The sequence below is a fragment of the Crocuta crocuta genome, unplaced genomic scaffold, assembly GCF_008692635.1.
Source record: "Crocuta crocuta isolate KB4526 unplaced genomic scaffold, BGI_CrCroc_1.0 scaffold273, whole genome shotgun sequence".
NCBI lineage: Eukaryota > Metazoa > Chordata > Mammalia > Carnivora > Hyaenidae > Crocuta > Crocuta crocuta.
In genome coordinates, this window is record NW_027529425.1 from 5,894,234 (window position 1) to 5,919,083 (window position 24,850).

General features: G+C 59.0%; 1 protein-coding gene across 1 annotated transcript in view; it reads right to left on the reverse strand.

Moving 5' to 3' along the window:
- Positions 1-6,091: 6,091 nt before the first annotated feature.
- Positions 6,092-24,850, reverse strand: part of LOC144227251 (kinesin-like protein KIF19) — a 30,183-nt gene continuing 11,424 nt past the window's right edge. Inside the window, exons 9-21 of the mRNA XM_077758849.1 lie at positions 22,738-22,890; positions 22,044-22,166; positions 20,107-20,251; positions 15,482-15,656; positions 15,237-15,356; positions 14,202-14,379; positions 12,100-12,370; positions 11,835-11,956; positions 11,533-11,622; positions 10,250-10,377; positions 8,776-8,940; positions 6,615-6,723; positions 6,092-6,235 (exon numbers count right to left, since the gene is read on the reverse strand). Coding sequence (XP_077614975.1) covers positions 6,092-6,235; positions 6,615-6,723; positions 8,776-8,940; positions 10,250-10,377; positions 11,533-11,622; positions 11,835-11,956; positions 12,100-12,370; positions 14,202-14,379; positions 15,237-15,356; positions 15,482-15,656; positions 20,107-20,251; positions 22,044-22,166; positions 22,738-22,890 — 1,923 coding nt within the window. The remainder of the gene's footprint in view (positions 6,236-6,614; positions 6,724-8,775; positions 8,941-10,249; positions 10,378-11,532; positions 11,623-11,834; positions 11,957-12,099; positions 12,371-14,201; positions 14,380-15,236; positions 15,357-15,481; positions 15,657-20,106; positions 20,252-22,043; positions 22,167-22,737; positions 22,891-24,850) is intronic.

The following is a 24,850-nucleotide window of genomic DNA, read 5'->3' on the forward strand; positions in this document are numbered from 1 at the left end:
ACAGCTGGTGGATGCACAACACCAGCTGTACCAAATGGTGCAGTGTTGCATGCTTTGAAACACTGAGTTTTGTCGTGTGGATTTTACTGCAATTTTAAAAGAACGTGGGTTGGGCTTGAAGAACGCTCCGGGACCGGCAGGATGGGATGTGCACAGCCCGTCAGGGGCCCCAGCGAGGGCAGGAGGCCAGAGACCCGGCAAGCCCGGCAGTTGACAGTGACAGAGCGCTTGGCCTCAGGGAGGCCGTCTATCCATCCATCTGTCCATGTGCTCCCTGTGACGTCTGCTGTGTTTACTGGGCACGCCAAGACTGTCCCTGCACTCAGGGGAACCTGAGGAGGATGACGACAGACAAGAGCATGTGTTCAGTAGCAGCCCCTCGGGCAGGCACGCGGGCTGGGGGTGCGGTCTGCAACGGCACAGGCAGCGAAGACCTTGCTGAGAAAAGTCAACAGTCATCGAGTCAGGCTCTGCAGGCGGGGAGGGGGCCCTCTGTCTCCAGCCCTTCCTCTCCTGGGAGAAGCTGCACTTTTGCACTTTATTCACAGTGAGAAGGTACCAAACTGCCCGTCATCCCTGCTGCAGTAGGAACACCTGGAGCTGCTCAGGGTGTCGTCAAGTGGATCCTAATGGGTGGGGGGAGGAGCTCCTCATTCAGAGGAAGGACTGACCGCTGAGTAGGAAGGTTTGGGGTGGCTTTCACGCTCCCCGACGCACTGGCAGACAGCCTGGGGAAGAACCCCCTTGCGCCCGGCCCGGATGGGGATGGGAACAGGCTCAGGCCCGGGCCCCCTGCCGTGGGCAGGAGAGTGGCCGGCGAGCTCCGCCCCTGCTCTGTCACTCTGAGACATGGGCACTGATCTGACAGGGTTGCTTCGACTGATAACTGAGGCAGCGCGTCCTCTGCTTCCTGACGTCCATCCACGGTCAGCCCGGGGCAGCACCAGCAACAGCACTGCCCTAAACCGTGAGTCGGCGATCACTTGAAAACCGTGGGTGTCTCTGGGCCCCGGGGGGGTGCACGGGGCAGGCGGTGATCCTGAGACTCCCTGCACAAACCTGCACGGCCCCTGCCAGAGAAATGGGTCCCCTGGCCTACCCCAGCTACCCGCAGGGCCTCCTGCCGTGGACAAACGCGTTCCTTCTCCGAGCACAGGCAGCTGGGTGCAGTGGGAGGGGCCTGGGGGGCGCCGGCCCTGGCCGCAGGCCCTGGAGATGTCACTTGCACTCAGTTTACCCATCTGAAGCAGTAGGGCTGCAGGTCTGGAAGGACCATCAATGCTAATAGGCTCTGCCTCGCCCACGACAGAGACACGTGGGTACAGAGGAGACACAGTGCGCCCCTCAGGGCTCTTGTAGACACAGCTGAGAGAAGGCTGGCCTTTGCTCGGGGACACACAAACCAGGGCCAGCACCTTCCTGTGACCCAGGGGCTCCGGCGGTGCCCCTTTCTCACAAACTGAGAGAACCAGGTACAGCGTACTCACTTCTATTTGAAAAAGGCTGGTTTCTTTAGTGCACAGCCCGGGTGCTAGATGGTTCTAGGGAACCGCGCTGAACTTTCTTTACCATGATGGGCAAGGAACACTCTGCCATCACACAGAGAAAGCTCTTGAAAGATTCATGGCTGAAATGACATGATTTGGGGCCCTCCCGAGTCCTCTCCAGGGGAGCAAGTAACAAAGGGAAGAACGGAAATGCATCGAGAGAGCACAGACAGAATGGGCAGAGAGCCAAGCGGAGCCGGGTGTGAAGCATTCCTGCCCCATGTTGCCGTATGGGCAAGTTTATGATGCAGCGGCGCGGCAAGTATACTCCTTTCCAAACCATCTGCGGAGACACGTTACGAGGGGCTTATCTCCAGGGGATGGGTGGTCACAGGAGCTGGGCGCTCCCGGCTAGGTGGTCGTGGTGGGGCCTGCCCCCGAACCACCCGGCGCCTCCACCCCTGTTACCCCCCAGGCAGGTGCCAGCATGGCACCTCCCCGAGTGAGGGCCTGGTGACTGGCATCCAGGGTGCCCGCCCGCCCACCGAGAGGAGAGCAGTGGGCACAGGCCCAGCCCTGCATCTCAAAGCTCCCACGCCCAGCGCCACTGTGTTCTCTAGGGTTGTGTTCTTGCTTTACACACCTGCAGACGGGAAGATGAGTAAATAAAATCTTTTGAAGGTGGCAAATCCCATATGGATAAAGAACACTTCAAGTGTTTTTTTAAGTGTTTTTAAAATTTTTAAGTGTTATCACCAGTCTACGTTGTCGCCGGCAGTTACAGGAGCTGAACTGAGAAATTGAAGGGGAATCTGAGCTTTGTCCTCAAGATCAGAGGTTTCTAAAAAGTTTGAGAGGATGAATAGGAATCGGTCTGGGCCCAGGTGTGGGCCCAGGTCTGGGCCCAGCAAGGCAGGGCATGGCCAGGCACGATGCTGCCTCCATGGTCCCCAACGCAGACAGCAAGGGCCCTAGAAAGCACTCGGGTTGGACCCACAAGGACCACTCTACCAGAAGGCATGCGGGTGTGGGCAGGAGCTGGGGCCCGGCCTGCCACTCCCAGCCATATGACCTCGGGAGAGCTCCTGCACCCCTGTACCTCAGTTTCCTCATCTGTACAGTGGGCACAGCGGCCGTTCCTTACTTAGATAGCTGTTGTGAGGTCAAGTGAGCTGACACTTGTGAGGTGCCTCACGTACGCAGGTGCCCCGTAGCCGCAAGCTCTAATGACATGGTCCATGGCCAGGCCATCCGTGCTCGGGACCACCCATGGTGAGCACTCACTAGCTTGTCTGGGTTTTTTTCCAGCCTATATTGGACTTATACTTTTGCAAATATAACGAAGATGAATCACTGGAAAGACTGATGGACGATTTGAAGAAGACAGAATGCAAGCTCTTTGTCACAAGTGGCGGTCCGGCCCAGCTGCCGCCCGCCCTTCTGATAGCTTGGTCTCCACATCCGTATTCATCTTGCTGCAGGTTGGGGCCAGTCTGCGGGTGCCACTCCAGGAGCATGGGCAGCCCCCTCTACGTAGGCTCACAGCTGTGACACACCGGCAGCACGGCCCCATGGCAGGGACAGGGGCAGAGGTGCCCACGCCGCTGAGTGGCTGCCTCCAGACTGGGCAGAGGACAAGTATGTTTCTCCCACTGACAATCCTGCATCCCTAACTTGTCACCACAAGCCTATGTCACTGGTCCTGGGACAATGGCCAAGGAAGCCGGGATTCAAACCCGGATGGGGATAGACTGAGCAGCGGTGCTGGCCGTAACTTTAAACATCATTTTGAACTCTGCTGGGGCGTCAGGCAGGCAGAAGCAAAACTGAATGCCTCTGTGAGGGTTTCTTTCCACGAGGACAGTGGCCCTGCCCACCCACTCGCCTCCCTGAACACCTGAAACTCACACCCAGGAGCGGACAAGTGACAACAGCCCAAGCTGTCCCGCTTTCTAAAGACTCACCTGTGACAGGAGGGGCAGGGTTGTGAGACGCAGACAGAACCCCAGGGCGCTATTTTCCGTTTTGGATTCTGTACCTGCATGGAGACTGGGGCTGGGCTTTGTCTTGGAGGCTGTGCAGAGAGCGGGGAGGAAGCTCTTTCCGGGCGGCTTTGTGAGTGGGAAGGGCGCAGGGGGTGGCCGGCTCTCGGCCACACGGTCCACGGATGGGGGCCGAGGGTTCTCCGTCACCTGCAGGGACAGTCGCACAGTAGGACAAGGTGTGGCGGGGGGAGGGGAGAGCGACACGTCAAGGTCATTTTGAGCTGAAGCCGTGAACAGATTAAGCCCCTACTGGGTGGCTGACTTCCTATAGGTGCACGTCCCTCAGCAAACATAAGCAGAATCACCACTAACATTCTCCTTCAGCCCCAAGAGGAATGAATGAATGAATGAATGAATGAGTGATGCTCTCCTGGGTGCTGCCTGCCTCCACCACCACTTTCCCTCTCAGTGCCCCCCCACAATGGAAGGGGTTTAAATGGTCAGCATTTAAAAACAGAGACTGAGTGGGGCGCCTGAGTGGCTCCGTTGGTTAAGTGTCCAACTTCATTCAGCTCAGCTCATGATCTCACAATTCGTAAGTTCAAGCCTCGCGTCAGGCTCTGTGCTGACAGCTCAGAACCTGGAGCCTGCTTCAGATTGTTTCCTTCTCTCTCTGCCCCTCCCCTGCTCACGCTCTATGTCTTTCACTCTCAAAAATAAGTTATAAGAACATTTTTAAAAAACAAATAGAAAGACTAAGTAAGCAGATTGTCCTCTGCAGTGTGGGTGGGTCTTATCCAATCAGTTGAAGGCCTGGATAGAACAGAAAGGCTGTCTCTCCTGTAAGTAAGAGAGCTCCTTGTGCCTGATACCCTTGAACTGGGACTTCGGGATTTTTCCTGCCTCTAGACTTAAGTGGGTCTGCCAACCACGGCTCTGGGATTTGTCAGCTTCCATAAATTACGTGAACCGATTGCAATAAACCCTTCTGTGTGTGAGTGTGTGAGTGTGAGCGCATGTGTGCCTGTGTTGCACATACACCATTCTATCGGTTCTGTTTGTCTGGAGAGCCCTGACTGACACCCTCCCCTCTGAGCCCTGTGTGTCCTGCCTCTAACCCCACTGAGCTTTGGCCACAGTGGTTTTTTTTTGGACTCAGCAAATGTCCACTGTGCGGCTGGCAGAGGCGAAAGGAGACCTACCAGGCCCCTGGCCAGGTACCCGCTTGCCCAGAGAAGCCTGCTCGCTCCCTCCAGTTCATTTAACCAAGTGTATGACGAGAAGGAAACCGCGTGAAGGCCACGCCGTTTCCACACGGACCAGAGCCTGTGCCACATCCACTCCCCCGTGCACACAGACCTTCACAGCACTGCGGTCAGTGTGGTCAGTGGGTGGTGAGTGCGAGGTCAGTGTGGTCAGTGAGTGGTCAGCGTGGTTAGTGAGCGGTCAGTGTGGTCAGTGCATGATCAGTGTGGCCAGTGAGCGGTCAATGAGTGGTCAGTGCGGTCAGTGAGTGGTCAGTGTGGTCAGTGAGCGGTCAGTGTATGATCAGTGTGGCCAGTGAGTGGTCAGTAAGTGGTCAGTGTGGTCAGTGAGTGGTCACTGTGGTCCATGTGGTCAATTAGAGGCCCGTGTGGTCAGTGTGGTCCGTGGGGTCCATGTGGCCCTCTGCTGAGTGCTGCATTTTGCTTGTTGAGACTTTCCCACAGGTCAGCACCGCACAGTATCCCGAGAAAGTAGCTGGAAACGAGGAATGCTATCCACAGAGGGGGGCCGACACACCACAGATAGTGGTCAGAAATTAAAGGCAACCCCTTGGCCACAGAACAGGGAGCAAACAACCTAAGTGGCCCTGAAACAGGGCTGCGTATGGAGTCTGTCCCGGCAGGTGTTGGAGGAGGGCCGTGCCGCCAGGCCAGGGGCTGGGCTCCGGCGGGAGAGGGACGCCTCACGGTGGACAGCGATTGGTGGCTCAGTTACGGCCAAGCTGATGCGTATTAGAGCCAAGCAAGACACCCTCTCGAGGTGAAAACCAGATGCCATGAAGGCACTTGGGAGCGTGGAAGGACGTTAAGGAAGGACACGGGATCAGAAGGTGATCTGCATGCGCCTGCATGCTACTTCTGATGGGGGGTGCAAGCGTCCTCCCTGTGCCTCCTCCGCACCCAGGGCCCTCCCGCGTCCACCGCCACCCTCCTGCTCCACCGTCCCAGCCGGACCCTGCAACCGGGCTGGGAGGCTGGCCACGTCTACCCACCGGCCGCACACTCCAGGTGAGCGAGGGTGACCGCCTCCTCCTGGCCTTCCTCTCCGCAGAATGGTCCCGGCCCAGGCTGGCGTGGGGCCACCTCCCGTCTGCAGGGCTCGGGTCCCTGGAGTCCAGGGCCATGTCCTCGGGAAGGTGGAGGGAGGGGTGGCCGCCGCCACCCTCACGGTCCTGCACCTTGGAGCGCCGGGTGGCCGCGATCAGAGCAATGCCCTTGGTGCTCGTGGCCATCTCCTCGGGGGCCTGAGTGCTCAGGGCCTGGCCGCCGGCCTCCGCTGCCATCCGCGAGGCACCCAGGTCCAGGCCAGCGGGGAGGCCCAGCTTGGAAACCAAACTCTTCACACTCAGGGGGCTCAAGTGCTGCGGGAGACCAGCGTCAGTGGATGGTCAGACGTCACTGGGCCACCCTGTTGGCCTGCCCCAGGCTGGGTCCCCAGAAGCAGACTCAGAGTCAGTGACTCGAGCAAGAGGTTCACTTGTGGGGAGAAGGTTTCTGGCTGTGGGAGGACAGCCCAGGAAGGGGGGTGAAGCCAGTCCCTGGGCCCAGACACCCTGGAGGAGTGGGTCGCCCCACCCATGGGTACTTAGGAGCCATCCCTAGTCACGGACAGGGCTTCTCCTGCAGACCTGAACTTCCTGTGGGGCAGTGACCCAGAGTACGACCACTCAAGCTATTACTGGTAATCGTGAGACTGGCAGCTTCTTAAGGACAGTTCGTAGGAAAAGCCCCAATTACCAGCGTGTGAATAGTCACAGCCTCCCTTTTTCCCCAAGTCCTCCCCCCCACCGGCCAAGAGATTCCTGACAGCTGTGCCCCCACCCCCCATGGCTCCGTGGGGGCAGGAAGGCCTCCTGGGAGCCTAGCCGCGCACCTACCTCATGAGCTGGAGGGGTCAGCAGGATGCGGAGGGATGACGGAGGGAGAAGGGAATCCTGCTTTGCCAGCGTTTTTGATGGTGTGGCTTGTGACGACTTGTAGCCACCGCTGTGGGGGACACACAGGGGCAGCAGCTGAGCCAGCTGCCAGGGCCTCTTGGCCCTTCTTCCAGCCCAGGAAGGCTGAGACTGAACCCCAGGATGCCGCTGCCTACGTCGGGCCAGGGTAAGTGGCGTCTGCACCCTGCCAAGGTCAGGCCATGCTGGGAGCATGAGCTCTGGGTCCTTGTCACACCTGAGGGGCCCAGGACCCCCTGAAGGTGTGGTCAGCTGGACAGAGGGGCAGGTGGTCCAGGGACTCCACCTGCAGGTGGCTTCTGATACGGGAACAATCTTGTTGGGGATGGAGGCCCTAACTGGTGGGGTCTGATGCCGACACTATGTGATTGTGCCAGAACTGAACCGCAGCACACCCAGCTGCCATTAGATTGACTGTGGTAGAAACAGAACAGGAGAAAACATCTAAGCCAAGGCCCAAAGAATGGTGATGAAAGAGCTATGCCGAGTGCTTGCAGAAGACCTTGCCAGGCAGGGGAACAGCATGGGCAAAGGCCCTGGGGCAGGGGCTGGCTTGGCACATCCGGGTCCCAGCAAGGAGAGGAGGGTGGAACAGAGACATGGGAGATGGCCCAGGACCTTGCGTGGAAGACGTTGGCTGTTGGAAGGGGAAGGGACCTCAGACAATCTTCCAGCCAGAATTTTCCCTGGTCCTACTGGATCTACTGTGAAAGAACAGGGTTTCCTAGCCCTCCGTCGAGTCAGGTCATCTGTGTAAGAACAGGGCATCACGCGTCAAACCCAGGCTCCCTGACGCGGGGCCTCGGGCTCCTGACCTCTACTGTCTCATTGGTGAGATCAGAACGGTGACGACCTGAGCTGTGTTTAAGCACTGCATGAACCAGCGAGGGCACTGGGGTGCTGTGAGCAGGGTGCAGGCTGCCTGGCACCGTGGCCAGGAGTCCAAGCCAACGGCAAACACTGGGTCTGCACTCCCGTGCCCTTACTTCCTCCCAGGGAACCCCAGGCAAGGCACTGGGCCCCATGGAACAAGACCGGAGCAGCAGGGCCCTGCTGCTGAGGCCATGTCTGGCTTGGGCAGGCATGCCTGCCAACGCTAGCTCCAGACTTGGCACGCCGCCATGAGAATCCCCCTGGGGTCAGGGAGCCATGTGTACCCTCTCCCCACCTGCCCCTGTAGGGTAGGGACCATGTCTATCGTGATCTCTCCCTGCACAAATGCTCAGTGAGTACGTGGTGAGGTCAGGCCAATACTCTGCTCACCTCCCCAACGGCCACCCCTCCTACCTGCGTAACAAGCCCCCACATTACTCCGTGTAACAACGTGTCCAGCCCAAAGACACAGGTCATGGTCGGCCCATACCCGTTAGGGTCCTCCTTCCCTTCTCTGTGGGGAACTGGCCCAGGAGAGATCAGGGGATCAAATGACTTAGTGACATCTAGTGGGGAAGCTTCTGGAAGGGACTTTTCTCCCAGATGAAAAAGAAAGGCCAGCTCTCCCTCCCTTCCTCCTTTAGGTGTGGTTATATGAAGGTGTGATCTATGGAGCTGTGGCAGCCTATTTGACCCTAAGGGGAGACAATCATTTACATGCCAGGGAAATGGGCCTCATCAAGTCATTTAAATAAAGGCCCCAAGTCCACTCATCTTCCAAACTCTCGTCAGGTGACACACGCCTGTTTACACTGGATCAATGTTACTGAGAATTCTGTTACTTGCAGCCGAAAGCAGTCTGAGTCAGGACCAATGGCAACCGGGAAGTAGAAGAGATACAGGGGGAAGCCTAACTCCCGTACTGGGTCCTGCTGACGTGAGAGGCCTCGCATTTGGTCGTCACCATAAGGGCAGCTCTGTCTACTGTGTCCCCACTGCGCCGGACACGTGCAGCCCTGCAGGGAGGTACTATCGACCCCGCCTACATATGGGGCACCTGAGGCTCAGGGCAGCTGGCCACTTGACCAGGACCATGGCGTGGGTGGCTGGCATAGCCAGCTATCAATCCCTGCTCAGTCTGATGTGAGGGCGGGCCGCCAACTGCCCATGCGGGCCTCCACCATGGTAGGGCACATGCGCTGGGCCTCACCGATTGCCGTGAGCCTGGCTCGGGTGCCAGAGGTGAGGCCGCGGGGGGCGCTGGCCTGGCCGTCTGCAGGGACACAGCTTTGGGCTGTCTGCAGCATGGTGCCAGCGCTCCAGCTCACGGCCTACAGGCAGCATGGCCCCTCTGTCCCACCAGTCCGGGCTGCAGCTACAGGAGTGGGCCAGCACGAGGCGAGGCACAGCCCCCTCCCCTCTAGGCTGAGGATTGGAGGTGGGGGCCCCAGGCTCCCTTTGCAACCGACCTACAGTGACCTCCATCTCAGAGGGGTTGACACCTGCCTTCCCTCATCAGGGCGCTGAGCAGCAGGTCCAGGCAGGGGTGCCCAGGGGCGTCTAGTCCTGATGGGGGTGGTGGTGGTGGAGGGGGGCTTTGTACGCACGCACACAGGCGCAAACATGCACACACGTGCACCCACACAAAACTCACACAGGTACATACATACATGCACACACACGTACACATACACCCACACAAAACTCACACAGGTGTATAGGTCCATGCACACACTTGCACACATGCACCCGCATAAACTCACATGTACATATGTACATGCACACATAAGACACACAGGCACACCTGTGTGAGTGTACAAATGTACCCGTGTGCACACACACACACACAGACAGGCATGCACGCACCCAGGCTGGAGCCCCGCTGACTTCCTTACCCCAAAGGGCACAGGTTAAGCCTGCGTTACAGCCACATGCAGCATCTGGGCCTTCACTGCTCCCAATTTAGACAAACCTGCTGCAAAGGTATTTGGGGCAAAACTGGAGAAATTCAACTCTAGGTAGGAAGTAGCAGTCATTCCTCCAGGGAGGGTGCTTATGGAGGGAGGTGTCCCAGATTTCAAACTGCATATGACATTTGGGCGGGGACCTGTCACAAAGTTTGTGATGGTGGATGTGTCCTCCCCAAGTCCCCACGTGGAAGCCCTCACCCCTGGCGTTACTGGGTCTGGAGTATGGGCTCCAGGAGCTGATACCGGCTAAAGGGGATCGGCGTGCAGGGCCCAGACGGCAGGGCTGTGTCCTTATGGGGGCGGGGGCTCCACCACGTGAGCACACAGCAAGGGGGTGGCTGTCTGCAGGCCAGGACGCAGCCCGAGCTGCATCAGCCATGATGCGCACCCACAAGACGCTGAGCATTATCACCAGGAGAGTCTGGGAGTCTGTCTTGGGGGCTGGAAGACTCAGGAGCAACAGGTAAACAGAGGCGAGGAGGCTGACACTGCGTGTGAAGTGGAAACGGCCTTTCCAGCACCCTCCCGGCAAGCACCTCCCAGGATGCACTGATTCGTCCCAACCCCACAGGGAAGGGACTTCGACAGACACTGTGCTGATGCCGGGCCACGACCCTGGGCCAGACACGCCCTCCCCCCTCCTGTCACACTCCATGGCCCGGCCCAGGGGGAGGGGCGCAGCGATGCGGGCTGGGAGAGGAAAAAGTTGGGTACCTGTCCGCCTCCAGCAGCATCGGTGGCAGCTCAAACTGGGCGCCCCATGGGAGGTCCTGCCTGTCGTCTGGCCAGTCCCGGCTAGCCTCCTCTGGCGGCACAGGGGACTTACTCAGAACCGAGCCATCCTGGGAAGAGACAGGGAGCTGGGGAGGCGGCACGGACCCTGGACACAGGCAAGCCATGTCGTCAAGTGGAGATCCCTGAGGGGCCCCAGAGAGGGCCCTTTCCTGCTGGCCACCCTTGATGGGAGGAAGCCACCCGGCAGGGAGCCCTAGCTCCCTTCTGGCCAGGTCTCCCCAGCACAGACACAGAGAGCAGGCTCTGGGCAAGGGCGAGCACCAGGGACCACCAAGGCACAGCCTTGACCCTGGAGCAAAAATGGTCCATGAGGCAGACGTCTGCCCGAGCGCTCTCAAAAGTCCACAGGCTCTCAAGGAGACACAATGAGTCCCCCTGTGACCCAGAAATCCCACTTATCCACCCCAACGACTGCGAGCAGATTCCCTGACAACCATGTTCACGGCAGCGTCGTTCACAAGAGCCAGGAGGTTTAAGCACCCAATCCGTCAGCCCACAATTGGATAAACACAGTGAGCTCCAGCCACTCAGCCTCATAAAGGACACACATCCTGACACTTGCTCCAGCAAGGATGGACGAGGGCACTGTGCTCAGTGAAGTAAGCCAGGCACAAAAGGACAAGGAGACAGAGTAGACAGTGGGCTGCGGGAGGAGGGTTTAACGGGGACACAGTTCCAGTTTTGGGTAACACCTTTTCTGAGCTCTGGGAGTCCTCGAGAAGGGAACCTGCAGGTGGTCCTGGGGACGCTGACCTGTACTACAGAATGGGCGGGAAAGTGGGGAGGAGGTCCCACTGCAGTAGTGAGGGCGGGGAACCAGACGGCTGCGTGGGGACCGAGCTGGCAGAGCCAGGGAAGTGAGGAGCCCTTGGCACAGACCATGTGGGTATCTGGGACCTCTAATCAGGGGTGGGAAGCTTTATATGCGGTCGGATCCCTGGGGCCCTCCCCACACCACACGTGTGGGCTCCTGCCCCTCGCCCACTCTGCCCCAAGCCGGGGGGCTCTCCGGTTCTCTCCTGAAAAGGTGAAGCCGAGGCGCCCTCTTTGCTCAGGGCTGGGGGAGAGCTGGGGAAACAGGGTTCATGTGACAGGGAGCAGAGCTCCCTCCCCAGGCCTCTTCCCCAGGGAGTCCCCACACAGGCCCCAGATGACATCCGGCATGCAGGAGACACCTAAAACCACACTGCTCCCTGGGTCACCGTGGCACCGAGGTCCACCCCACACTCAGGCTCCTCCCCATCAGCGTCCTGTCTCCCGCACAGGGTCTGCAGCAGCCCAGGGTCACAGGCCTGCCGGTGAAGAGGCCAGGGTCCAGTGGGGGCCACCTCCCCATACCCCGCACCCCGGCCACCGGCTCGGCCCGTCCAGCGCTGCTGGCTCTTGGGCCTGGTGCAGGGGGCTTCCCCAGTATCCTCTTTCTGACTCAGGGTCAGTGCCCTTGTGGGGCCGGGGTGGGCAAGAGGGGACAGCGGGCACTGGCCTAGGCCCCCAGGGGACTCACCCGCAGGGAGCTGGACATGACCGAGTGCAGCAGCAGCAGGCGGTTCAGCGAGCCGGCACCCAGCTCCCGCAGGAGCAGATGGTACCGCTGGTCCAGGGATGCGGGCACTGCGAGGCCGCCGCCTGCAGGGGTCAGGGAGTGTGGGGGCGGGCGTGGGCTGTTGTCACAGGGCGCAGTGTGGGGGGGGTCTGTGGGGGAGCCCGGGGCCTGAGCACGAGCACCGCCCCCCCACGCACGCTTCCCGGGTGCCGCCGGTCAGCCTCACCCTCGATCAGCTGCCGCTGGTCCCGGAGCAGCTGCTCGCACAGTAGCCGGTGCTGGTGGTAGCGCTGGATCACGAAGTCCTTCTGGCACAGCAGGCTCCGCCGGCATAAGCTGTCAGCCTGCAGTTCTGTGTTCTCCACCTCTAGCTCATGCGCTCGGCACAGCAGCCGCACCACCTCCCGCTGGTCCTCGCTGCTTGCCCCTGCAGGTAGCAGCTTCTCCAGCTGTGAGGCCTTCTCCTTGGCGTTGGCCAGACGCTGCTCCAGCCCTGCCTGGTGGAGGGCCCGGGGGGCTCAGGGCCGGTGCCTGGGGGCTCCACTCCCCCATCTGCTTGCTCCTGCGGGCTCCACTTTGGCTGATCAAACTCGGGGAAACACGAGGCGACCTGTCGGGCCTGAGGACGTGTGGCCATGGCCCCATGTCCTGGTGCTTTTGCACCTGGACCCTTGCAGTCCCTAGAGGGACGGCCCCTCCCCTGGTCAGCCAGTTCCTGAGGATCCTAAACCACTCACTCAAGGAGCACACTTCTCAAATGCAGACCAACCGACCCTCAGCACATGCCCCGCCCACCTCACACTCTGGGCCTCTGTCCCCCAGCCCTAACCCCTCAGGGACCAGAGCCGGGACAGCCCCCAANCCCATGGTGGTCGTCTCCTGGTGTCCTGGCCCTGCCATGCCTCACACGCATTTAGAACACCCCCTAGGACTCACCACTGGCCGTGTGTCCTCTGTGGGAAACCCCGACTCGCGCACCTGCCCCCAGAACCACGGCCCCAGGCACAGGGGGATGATGGCCCCTGGCACAGACCAAAGGGCTCCTCCAGCCTTTCACGTCTTCCTCTCCAGGATGGGGAGGGGCGACTGGGGGACTAGGCTCTGCTCCCTGGCATGGTCCTCCTCTTCTGCCTGAGTCCTCCCCGCCCCCGCTACATCAGCAGTCCCTCCCCGAGCCCCTCGCAGCCTGTCCACAGGTTGGTTACTGTGCTGCCCTGCAACGCACTGTGGCATCAGGTGGGTGGAGAAGAATCCGGCAGCCTGACAGCTTCAGTCACAGACAGGGTCTTACCCGTGTTTACATCCTCAGGCCTGGCCCTGCACTGGACGCTTAAAATGTCAATTTGTCTTCAATCGACTGATTAACGCACTAAGAATGGACTTGTAATCCATGCTAGGCGGCAGCTCCGGATCCACCTCTGAGCTCTGTACTCATGCTCTCTGCTGATGCATGTCACTGCCTTCAGCAAAAGGCCTTTCTCCTACTCCTAAAACCAGAGGTCTTTCGAGGTGAGACCACGTAGCCTCCTGTCTGCCTGGGCGCACACGGCCCGTGAGGATGTGTGGGTCTGGCTGCACTGCTCTGAAGGGACACGAGTGCCACCTGCTCTCAGCGCATGGTGGCGTTGGTGCTTCCTCTGCCTGTGGACGTCTGACTGCCAGGCACTTCCGGCTCCCCAGTGGTGCCGACTCTGCCAGTCTGCTGCCAGGACCGTGAGAGCACCAGCTCCTGCATGAGCAGCTCAGGTAAGCAGCTAGCCCTTCCTTCCCCAGGAGGAACCAGGCTCCCTGTGGCTGTGTCCCCTGTCCCCCTCCTTCACGTGCCTTAGGACCGACTCAGGAACAACTGAGTGAGAGGCCGAAAGAGAGTGTGTGAAGCATGCCCACAGGACCCCGTGGGGCTGAGGGCTCTGTCCTCCCCAGCAGAGGTGGCGGCTGTGTCTGCAGATAGGCAGGCGAGCTGCCGTGTGGCCCCTCGGTCCCCCTGGGCACCCCCATCCTGCTCACTGACCCCCATGGCCCCTCTGCCCACCTGGCACCACCATCCTGTGCACTGACCCCCGCGGCCCCTCGGTCCCCGCGGCACCCCCATCCTGCACTCTGAGTCCCAGGGCCCTGTGGACAGAGGTCATGGGCTCTGTGGTCAGCCGAGGTCACATCCAGCACTGCTCCCCCCGCCCCCTGGGGACTTGGGATGGTGAATCTCAGCCCGTGGAGCCTGGTTCCATCTACAGTACAGTTGTGGCCGGCCCTTCTGGGTGGACTGCTGTCACGGGGCCCGGGAGGCAAGCAGTGGGTGCACCGTGCGCGGGTAGCCCCTGCCCCCACCTTGAGGGCCGCAGCTCTCCTCTGCTCAGCCAGAAGCACGCTGACCTCCTCTCTGGCCAGGGCCACCTCGTGCGGCTCCGTGGACTCGCCCTCGTCCGCGTCGGCCTCTGCCAGTCCCTCGTCCCTCTCTGCCGCCCTGGCCTTGTGCGTGAGGTGCTGGCTCTTCTCCCGCTCCCAGCTACAGCCACAACAGAGGGGGCAGGGGTCAGGGTGCTGGCCCCCGCCCCGGCCGGTCTGCCCGCAGGCCCAGGGGTTGACAGTGGGACACAGGTGGGTCTGCTGCCCCACCTCCTCTGTGTGTACAAACAGAGGTGCGGACCTCAGGCCACCTGCAGGCTGCCCGTCCCTGCTAAGCCTGTCCCCCTCAGCCTTAGAACTTGGATGGCAATAGCACACTGAGGTTCTGAGGCTTAGCTGTGATGGCTCCCACACAGAGGAAACCCGCAAAGGTGCACACCAGGGCTCCAGGCTGGGTCTGAGCTGCCATGGGCACCGTGGGGGAACTGCAGGAAGAGAGGAGCAGGTCTGGGAGCAACAGAGGGAAGGAGAGCGCTTCCTGTTCCCAGAATCCCTCCCGTGTGGGCATCACGCCATTTGTATAACTCAGAAAACGGACAGAGAGGAAGGAGCGGGGAGGGGGGGAGGAGGAGGAGAAATGTCGGGAGGAGGTGACAGAGATTGGATGGGGACCCCAGAGTTGAATGTAAGCTCCTGCAGGCAGAGTTGTGGGTGTCCCTGTTTGCCCAGGGCAGTGACGACACGCTATTGTAAACCACGTTGTCTCGCCCCAAACTTGTCCCGCTCTGGATGACAAATTGCACGATCAGCCCCTCCACACATGGTCAGGCTACTCATGGGAGGTACAAATGGCAAGTATGTGTGGAATGGTAGAAGCATTCTGGGCCCGTGACTGTGCAGTCTTGGGCAAACCCACATCCCCTCCGAGCTTCAAAATCCTCTGCTGTAAAATGGGGTCGACCCTAACCTGCCAGGCCAGCTCTGGACTCCAGCCTGAGACAAAAACACCGAAGGCACCTGGAAGCCTGCTGCCACCTGGCCCAGCTTAGCGCCAGGGCCAGGAGAGCAGGGAGGGACTGGGCCAGGAGTCCTGCCTGCGGAGTGGGGGTGCCCTTCACCAAAGTCCCTGCCGGGGCCCTGCAGGCAGTAGAGAGGTGCTGATGAGGGCACACAGGAGCTCCCACCAGCACCCCTCATGTCCTGGCTGGCCCCCTGCCCACAGGGAGGGAGGCACCCCAGCCCAGGGAAGTGGGAGCACTCACTCTGCAATGGTCAGCAGGTGGCGGGACAGGTCCACATGCAGCTCTATATTGGTGTTCTCCAGCTCCACCAGGCTGCGCCGCATCTCCAGCTGCTCCTTGAAGGCCCCGATGAGCTGTGCCCGGATTTTGTTCATCTGCTGGCGGCTGTCCTCTCCGTCGTGCAAGGGGATCCTGACTAGGGACAGGAAGAGAGCCAGCTGTGCCAGAAGCAGCACCACCCAAGCCAGGATCAAACTCTATGGTTGCCCACCAACACAGGGTCTGACCCAAGGAGAAGCTCTATGTACATCTATGGATGGATGGATGGATGGAGTGGATGGATAGATGGATGAGTAGATGAAAATGGATAGATGAATGGGTGAACAATGGATAGATGGATTGACGAGTAGATGATGGATGGATGGATGGATGGATGAATAGATAGATAACTGGGTGGATGATTTACATAGTTTCCTTGCCTGGTTTGGGGTCAGGTTACCTGGATTTGAGTCTCAGGAATCCAAGGAGAGGTGTGGCTGGGCTAGCTATCTGAGTTCAGACCTCACTTCCTCAGGGAAACCCTCCAAGATTCTCAATCTGGGTCCACCTGCCACTTGTTCTGATAACATCATACCTTCTCCTTCATAGTCCTCGATATTGATAATTGATAAACACTTTGTGATAAATGTTTGACATCTCCCTTTCCTGGTAGGATGTAAGGTCTACAGAACAAACTAGTTTTGTCCTTTCGTTTCCACATAAGTTCCTAACTAATGGCTGTCATGATTCACTGATCGTGGTCCCTGACTGCCCCACTGGGAGCTCCACTCGGGACACGTGCAGCCCGTTGCTCTGACCTGAGGGCAGTGGTCAAGCGATGGGAGGTGGGTGAAATACACAGTGCATCCAGATAACCGAGCAAGGCTTCTGGGGAGTACTTGGTATCCCGTGAATACTCATAATGATCCCGGCGTGCCATAGTGCTGCCCCAGGTGTGCCAGAGAGGGACCCCAGGGAAGCCAGCGATGCCCTCCAGGCTCACCCTGACAACACCCCCCTCAGGACACTGCCCATCTCCCCACTGCAGACCACCTAGGACCAGTCCCACTAATTAGGAGGCCATCAGGGTGAAGGCCCTCTTACCAGGCATCCCAGCTGACCCCCGGCCCTGATGAAGCCCAAGGACCCAGGCCAACAGCTAGCTCTGCAAATTCTCCACGACAGCGCTGCCCTCCACACTTGCAGCCCCCCAGCCCTCCACTGGTCCCCTGGGATTCAGCTGCCTTCAATGACAGCCCCTCCTGTTTGGCCCCCTCACCCTCTTGCTCCAACAGAAACCGAGCCTCCGAGTCACCGGAGAGAAGTGAGAGAAAGAGGCGTCCGTGTAACTAGAAAGCCCCAAAGTGCCCGTGGAAGGGTACGAGATACTGCAGGCTCTAGTGTGGGCCTGTGGACCGCTCTGCCACCGCGAGAAGGGGCGGACCGTGTAGAGATGGGCGGACCGTGTAGAGATGGGCGGCCCCAGGACACACGGCTGCATGAGAAACCCCGGGCACAGCTACAGGCTGGCGTCGTGAGGTAAAAACGTGAAGCCACGCCCCTGCCCCTCGCACACGCATGCTTATAAACCAGCTGTTCCTCTCTGGGGAGCACAACCCAGATGGGTACACAGCAAAATGATGGCAGTGACCTCGGGGAACCAGGAAAGGGAGAATAAACTAAACCCACAGCTGGTGCGAGGAAGGAGAGAACAGCGGACGGGAGCAGAAACCCACAGACCCTCTGGCCAGGGCTCCCGATGCCACTGTCCCTTCCCCAGGGATGGCATCCATGCTTAGTCCCGCAGTTTCTCCTCCGCACGGCCCTCTCCTTATGCTTGCTGACTCCCCAACCCTCAGAGGCTGCGGTATTGACGCCTGTCCTCCGGGACCCACCTCCACGGCGCCCCCTGCGGGTCACCGGAGCGGCTGCAGCGGTGGCTCTGCCCCACCCTGACGGCCTTTCTCTCCGCCCCCCCACCCCCAGGGCTGGAAATCCCATTACAGACCATGAGCATTTTCAACCCGCCTCCTTTCCTGGGCACTCACGGCGGTCCGCGATGGTCGCCCTGGGCCTCCCCTCGACCCCTGCCATGTCCGCCGGGTTAAGCCATCACCACGGGGAATCCTCCCAGGCAACACACGGAAGAAAACTGCTCTCTCATGTGGTCTGGCTTCTACTTCCGACTGCACATCTCAAGGGGGTCCCTGACATCGCTCCCCTGCTCACCTGCTGGGCCTCCCTGGGCCCTTACGCTCAGGATAAGCCCGGGCTCCGGTTCAGCACTAGCCATACCCCCGCCCCTGCTCTCCTCCCCAGGCCCTTTACACGTGCTGTCCCCTCGGCCAGAAGACTCTGGCCCCCAGTCTGTGTATGGCTCTTTCCTTAACACAGCGAGAGGCCACCTCCTCAGAGAGGCCCCTGCACACGGCTGAGCTCCAATGGCCTCCTCGCCTCCAACTCCCACCCTGCCCAGCTTCACGGTCTCACACCCCATCCCACTCATTGCTGTCTCCCTCCCATCCATGAGAGTGCACGCTGCTTGAGGACAGGGCCATCTGGACCTCGCTGAGAAGGGTGCCCATTCCATAGCAGGCCCCCAACCAGTAGTGAGGAGCATGATTCCCCCACCGGTTGTGGGGCGCATGTAGGGTGGTGGGTGCATGTGCTCATTGACTGAAGAGTCAGGTGGGAACCAGCCCCGCACTGCGGGCCTGCAGCTGAGGCCTGGTTTCTCCTGTACTTGGCAGCGTGCAGCAAGTTGTGTGTCGTGAACACACAGTACCACGGTTTTATAATACGTGGTATGTGCATGAGCAATATGGGAATGCAATCCTGTCAGAAAAATTCGAATTATAGGTCAAGACTGAAGCCCCTCTTCATCATCTGGTCTTTGCCCCCCAAATTCCAGATATCCACCCATAGGAAACCACGGCAACCAATGCATGTGTGTCCTTCAGAATCGTGTTCTGCGGGGGCTGTGCCCGTGCGTGTAAGTAGAGACACACGTGGGGCCTGTGGCGGGTGAATGGATTGGACCAGGGCCAGGCGACATGCCCTCGAGGGCCCAGCTGCACAGATGGGCCCACCCCACCCTCCACAACTGCCATGGGGGTCGCCCCAGGGTGCGGGTCGCGCCCCCTTCAAAGGGCACTCCCCATCCCACAGGCACCCGGGCACAGGCGTGGAGGGCTGAGGCATGGAGGGCTGAGGCGCAGAGCACACCGCTGCCAGTTTGCACAGATGGTAGGCCGGCTGCCCCCACACACGCTGATTCACGTTCCTGGTAGGAGTGTCAGCTGCCACTTACAGACTGTACTTTATACCATCCACTTACTGCGACCTGGCGTTTTAACTGTAGCCAATCCCACAAGGGAAATTTGTCTCAATGTTTTCTGTTTCCTAACGCAATTAAGAATCTTCTCCTATGTTTATCAGCCACTAGGAATTCTCTGAGTAGCCCGTTATTTTCCTCAGCTTTGGACCAATTATTCTTTCTTGCTGATTTTCAAACTATCTTTATTTACTACGGCAAAGCCTCAATTAGCCAAGAGAACGTGTCTGTGTAGTATGTGCGTGTCTATGTACATATGCACACTTCCTTACTGCCGTTCTTATGGTTACTTTAACTTACTGATTAATTCTATAACTTTATGGAAAAGCGCTGATGTGCTCACCCCTAAGGGAAGGCTAAATAAAGCCAGTGGGGAGAGAAGGGGACAGAGAAAAAGTGCATGCCAGGCACGGGGTTTGCTTTGGGGCCAGATGGAGGGCTGAACCCATGACTCTGTGGAAATTCCAAATGCCAGTGAATTGTGCACATTCAGATGGAGATTTTTAGGGGCATCTAGGTGGCTCGGTGGGTTAATAAGCATCGAACTCTCGAGTGTGGCTCAGGTCATGATCTCACAGTTCATGAGGCTGAGTGCCAAGTTGGGCTCTGTGCTGAGCCTGGAGTCTACTTGGGATTCCCTCTCACCCTCTCTCTGTCCCTCCCCCATTCTCTCTCTCTCTCTCTCAAAATAAACAAACTTAAAAAAAAAAGGTGAGTTCTGTTACGTGTAGCTTTGCCTCAATAAATAAGTAAATAACATAGATGCTGACATCAGGGGAGGCAGAGGACTCTGTACTTTCTCTGCAACTTTCGTTTGTGTTTTTAAAGAGCAACTGATCTGGGGCGCCTGGGTGGCTTAGTAGGTTAAGCGTCCAACTTTCGCTTAGGTCATGATCTCGCAGTTCGTGGGTTCGAGCCCCGCGTCGGGCTCTGTGCTGACTGCCAGCTCAGAGCCTGGAGCCTATTTCAGAGTCTGTGTCTCCCTCTCTCTCTTACCCTCCCCTGCTCATGCTGTCTCTCTCTCTCTCTCCTAGAAATAAATAAAAATATTTAAAAAAAAATAAAAAAAATAAAGAACAACTGATCTAATACGAAGGAAAAAACAAAATAGTGGGAGGGTGAGAAGGAAAGAAGGGAGAGATTAGGAGAAGGTGGAGGAGGCAGCTGCTGCCCACGCTCTGCAGGCCAGGGAGTGATGGGCAGCACGTGACGGCCTGGGACAGAAATCCACAGCCACGGCCACGCGCCCTAGGCTCCGGGAGCTCGGCTCTACCTTGTGTGTCCTGGACGCTGGGGTCCCCTCTCTTCTCCTGCTTCTCGATTTTGGACTTGAGGCGCTCAATCTCCCTGCGCAGGGTGGAGATGACGTCCGCATACTGCGTGATGCGGTAGGACAAGTTCAGCAGGTTGCGCTTAACCTGGTGGGTGGGACACGGCCACGGTCAGAGTGAGCCAGGCTGACCCGCCTAGGAGTGTGTTTGTGCTACAACCACACCAGCCTGTTTTCGTCATGAAAATTCAGATAGCGCAACTCAGCCTTAAAAAGACAGGAAACTCAGACACCTGCCACCATGAGGATGAACGCCAAGAATGCAATGCTGAGTGACACAAGCCAGACACAGAAGGACACGCACCGGGACCCAGCCACATGAGGTCCTGATGTCGTCAGACTCAGACACGGAGTAGATGGTGGGGCCGGGGGAGTGAGTGGGGGGTCCGTGTGTAATGGGGACAGGGTCTCCATGTGGGGAGATGGAACATTCCGGAGACGGGCAGTGGGGATGGCCGCACAGCATTGTGACTGTGCTCAGTGCTCCTGAGCTGTTCACTTAGAATTGGTTAAAATGGTAATTTTTATGCCACACGGATTTTGCCACAATACAGAAAATTCAAACGACCCTTCAAGAGCTTCCCTGAAGGCCCTCCCTTTAGGTGTCCATGGTGACCACCTGGGCGTGTGCCCCTGGGCCTTGCTCCGTGTGGTTCCATAGGTAGACACATATCTACAGAGACACATGTGTGGAGTTTCGTGGTATAATAGGCTTGGCTTTGTGTTTTTCTGTAAATTATATCAGACCAGGGCTGGTATTCTTTTAAAAAAATTTTAAGTAGGCTCCATGCCCCACGTGGGGCTCAAACTCACTCCCCTGAGACGAAGAGTCACTCGCTCCCCCAGCAGAGCTGGCAGAGACCACCCCCCCCAGATGTTCTTTTCCTTGCTTCCCTCATCCAGTGCAGTGGGGGGGGGGGGTCCGTCTGCCTAGACGGGTCTATCCCGCCCTCTGTAATGGCTACCCAGCAGTCCTTGGCAAGGATGCACCTGCCTACTGGCCCTGTCCCCTTGGACGGGCACTTTGGAGCTTTCAGCGACACAGCATTCGGGAGCACGCAGGTCCCAGTTTGCCTCTGGTGGATGTGAGCGTGAAGCGGGTCACAAGGCACACACACTTACGTGTGCACACCCTCAGTCTGCACACCCACGGCTCCTCCCCACGTGGGGTCCAGCATCCTGGACCGACCCCCTAAACTCTCTCTCCTCCATCACTCTCCTTTGCCACACCCTGCGGCTGTCATGAAGAGCACTGGCTCCAACCAGAAGTGACAGATCTATGTGTGGGAATCATGGTTCCCCATCGGTCTCGCCCACTGCTATGCCCAAAGCTCGGCCGAGAGCAGGGGCCACCCTGGTGCCTAGCTCAGGGCCACGCTTTGGGATGGGCTCATCCCCATAAGCGTCCCCTTTACTTGATGGCCACTAGACATGTGCGTACCCTCTACGCGGAGCACAGCCACAGCCAAAGGCAGGAGGGGCCCGAGGTGTGGTCCCTGGAGCCTGAACATTGGAGCCTCTCTCCGTGCCAGCTGCCTGGTCTGTAAAGCAGGATGACAGGCCTACCTCCCAGGGAGAGGGTGTGAAGGGGTAAGTAAACCCAGACAGCAAGAGCTCAGAGCATGCCTGGCTAACGGGTAAGTCAATCTACATCTTGAACCCCTGAACCCTGCTAACAGGGCCTCATTTGGGAAGAGGGTCTTTGCAGATGTGATTAAGAATCTTAAGATGAGACGGAAAGATGGCGGCAGAGCCTGGAGGCAGGCGGTCACAGGGCCACGGCCGCCAGGAGACCTGGGGTGGAAAGGAGGCTCCAGAGGGAGCCCCGAGTGAGAATCCAGCCAGCAGGGGAGCAGGGGAGCAGACAGGCAGGGCCTCACCCGTGTCTTGATGTTCTTCGCCCTATAGGCATACAGCAGGGTGCTCCGGGACTCCTCAAAGTGGGTGCTGGCTGGACTAATGTGCGCGATCATCACTGTCCGGCTATTCCCTCCCAGGGCGTCCTGCGCAGCAGAGGGTCCGAGTTGGGGGTGATGCGAACAGGCCCCCCAGTGCCCGCCCCACTGGGGGGACTCGCCTCTGAATTCCTGCTCCAAACCCTGAGGGACCAAGGGTGTGGTGCTCGGGGAGGGGCATGGCGGGGGGGAGGCCACAGTGAGACTTGCCCCAGGGCCACCCCATCAGACTTCTGCTCTGATGAGAACGGAGCAGACAGAGAGGCTGGACCTGCAGAGACGTGCATTTAGTGCTTTGCCCATTTGTTTACTCATGCTCTTGCTATGGGACAGAGAGGACAGCACCCAGCTTAGTGGAGAGGACAGGGTCTCACTGACAGATTGTCCAAGATTGGACAGGTGGCCTCAGTAAGGTAGTGAGCTCCCTGTCGCTGGGAGTATGCAAGCCTCTGGCCGGTGCATACTCAGAGGGATGGAGCGGGAATCAGGCAGTGACTAGCGATGGATGGGGTTTACAGCGCTCTCCTGCCCTGGGGGTCCTGGGAGCCGGGTCTGGGCCTCCCGCTCCCCACAGAGAAGTCCGGATGACACAGGATGCAGGCAGCTGTTGCAGCAGTACCTTCAGCAGGCGCGTGAGCTTGCTGTCCCGGAAGTTCACGTACTGCACCCGGCTGCCGCCTTTCTCACTGAGCGCATTGATGCAGTTGCCCAGCGCCAGCAGGGAGCGGTTGATGTGGGCGCCCTCCTTCATCCTCTTGCCACGGTTCTGGGTCTGGGTAGGAGAGGATGAGGTCCACGCAGTGCGCTGACCCCTCCCACCCAGGGGGCCACCCCTGCTCTCCTGACAGCCTGAGGCCTGTAAGTAGGTGGCGGGACTGTGCACAGAGCCCTGTGCCGCCAGGGCAGGGTGTGGCCGGGCCAAGCTGCTCACCGGGAAATGAATGAGGTAAGACATGGGTGAAAGGGAGGTCTGTGCCCCACAACCCACTCTGATGAGGAACAGACGGGCATGTGAGTTCATGCAGGTGGCCCCCCCATGCTGGAACCTCCCTGACCTTCCCCTCCTGCAGGGGCACCCCCACCTCGCTCTCTGAAGCGAGGGGCCATGGTAGCCAGCCTCGCCCCCTCTTTCCTTCACCACTTAACTCCCCTGGCAGCTGCCATGCTCCTTTACACACTCAACATCTTCCTGGATGCTTCCCATGGGATCCTGGCCCCCATGGGGGCCACATAGCCCTGGAGCCTGGGACACCGCAGCGCCCAGCCCACAGCAGGGGCTGCCCACGTGAAGGTGGATAGAGGCGCCAAACTGCCGTCAGCACGAGCACCTCTGAGGGCAGGTACCGTGGGGACTCTTTCTTCCCCTTATCTGTATTTTCCACATTTTCTGCACTGTGTTTCTAGTACATTTGAATCAAGGGAAAAGAACATTTTCTCTTTAAAGGCATAGAAAGCCAACTGGGAGCACGGCCTGAGAAATCTCTGACAGATGTCCCAGTCTGTCCCAGCTTCCTTATTTGCCAGAAGGGGCAATCTTCCAACTTCACAGGGTTACGGCGAGGATTCAGCGCAGAAGATGTGCAACAGGCCAGCTAGGGCCTGCGCCCAAAGAAGCAAGCAGTAAACGCCAGCTACTGTTTTCATTAAGTGGGAGCTGGTGCAGGGTAGGACCAGAGCTGTTGGTGTGGCCGGAGCCAGGGCAGCAGCCCATGTCATGTGTCTGTGTCACAGAGCTGGGGGCCTTTCTCAGAGACCTTGTACCCTGGAAGAGACTCCTTCATGAGTGATTTTCTTTGAAGAAATCACAGCTCACAAAAGCCAAGCAGGTTCTACAAGTAGCCCACGTAGGCCACACGAATATACAGCTAAAACAAAGCCAAGGTCCAGAGAGGGGAGGTGGCTTGGCCAAAGGCACACAGCAAGTCAGAGCAGAGTGAGAAAAGGACACAGACCCCAGACCTCCCTTTGGAAACCCCTCCATCTTGTCCCCTGAGGACACGGCCAAACCCAGCTAGAATGGGCCAAGATCCCAGACCTTCATCACATTGGGCTGCCCGTGCACAAACCTGTCACACCCACAGCTGTCTGTGTGTCAAGCACGGCCTGTACTCTCTGTACTCTGATGCTTTCACACCCGGAGCCCCTGTGGAGCCTGGAGGCGCTGCCACGCCCCCACGGGTCAGCTGGTTCCTGGAGATGACCAACCACTCACCCAGGAGCCGTCTTCCAAATGCAACCAACCGACCCTTAGNTCCCCCAGCCCTAACCCCCCAGGGACCAGAGCCTGGACAGCCCTCAAGCCCCCAGCCCACTGGAATTACCCAGACTGGCCGGTCCTCAGCCTACTCGCCCTGCCTCCCCACTCCTTCCCGTGGAAACCACAGTACACTCTGGCCAAGGCCCATGCGCCTCGGCCTCCTGACCAGCCCTGGGGCTTCCCCGTGTGGCCCTGTGTGGCATCTGTGGCCCTTCCTCTTGTGACTGTAAAGACTACCTTTCCCACGGCTGTTGTCTCCTGATGTCCTGCCATGCCACACACTTTCTGCAAACACGCTACATCCCATGCCAGCCTGACTCTGGCAGCTGGCGAGGGCCTGCTCAGTTCCGCAGGGCAGGGGCACGGCAGGGGCAGGGCAGCCAACAGATGCTGAAACAACTCTGTGATCGAAAGCCCTGAAAACAGAACACGTGGTGCAGACCGGAAGCACAAACATCCCAGCAGCGAAAGGCAG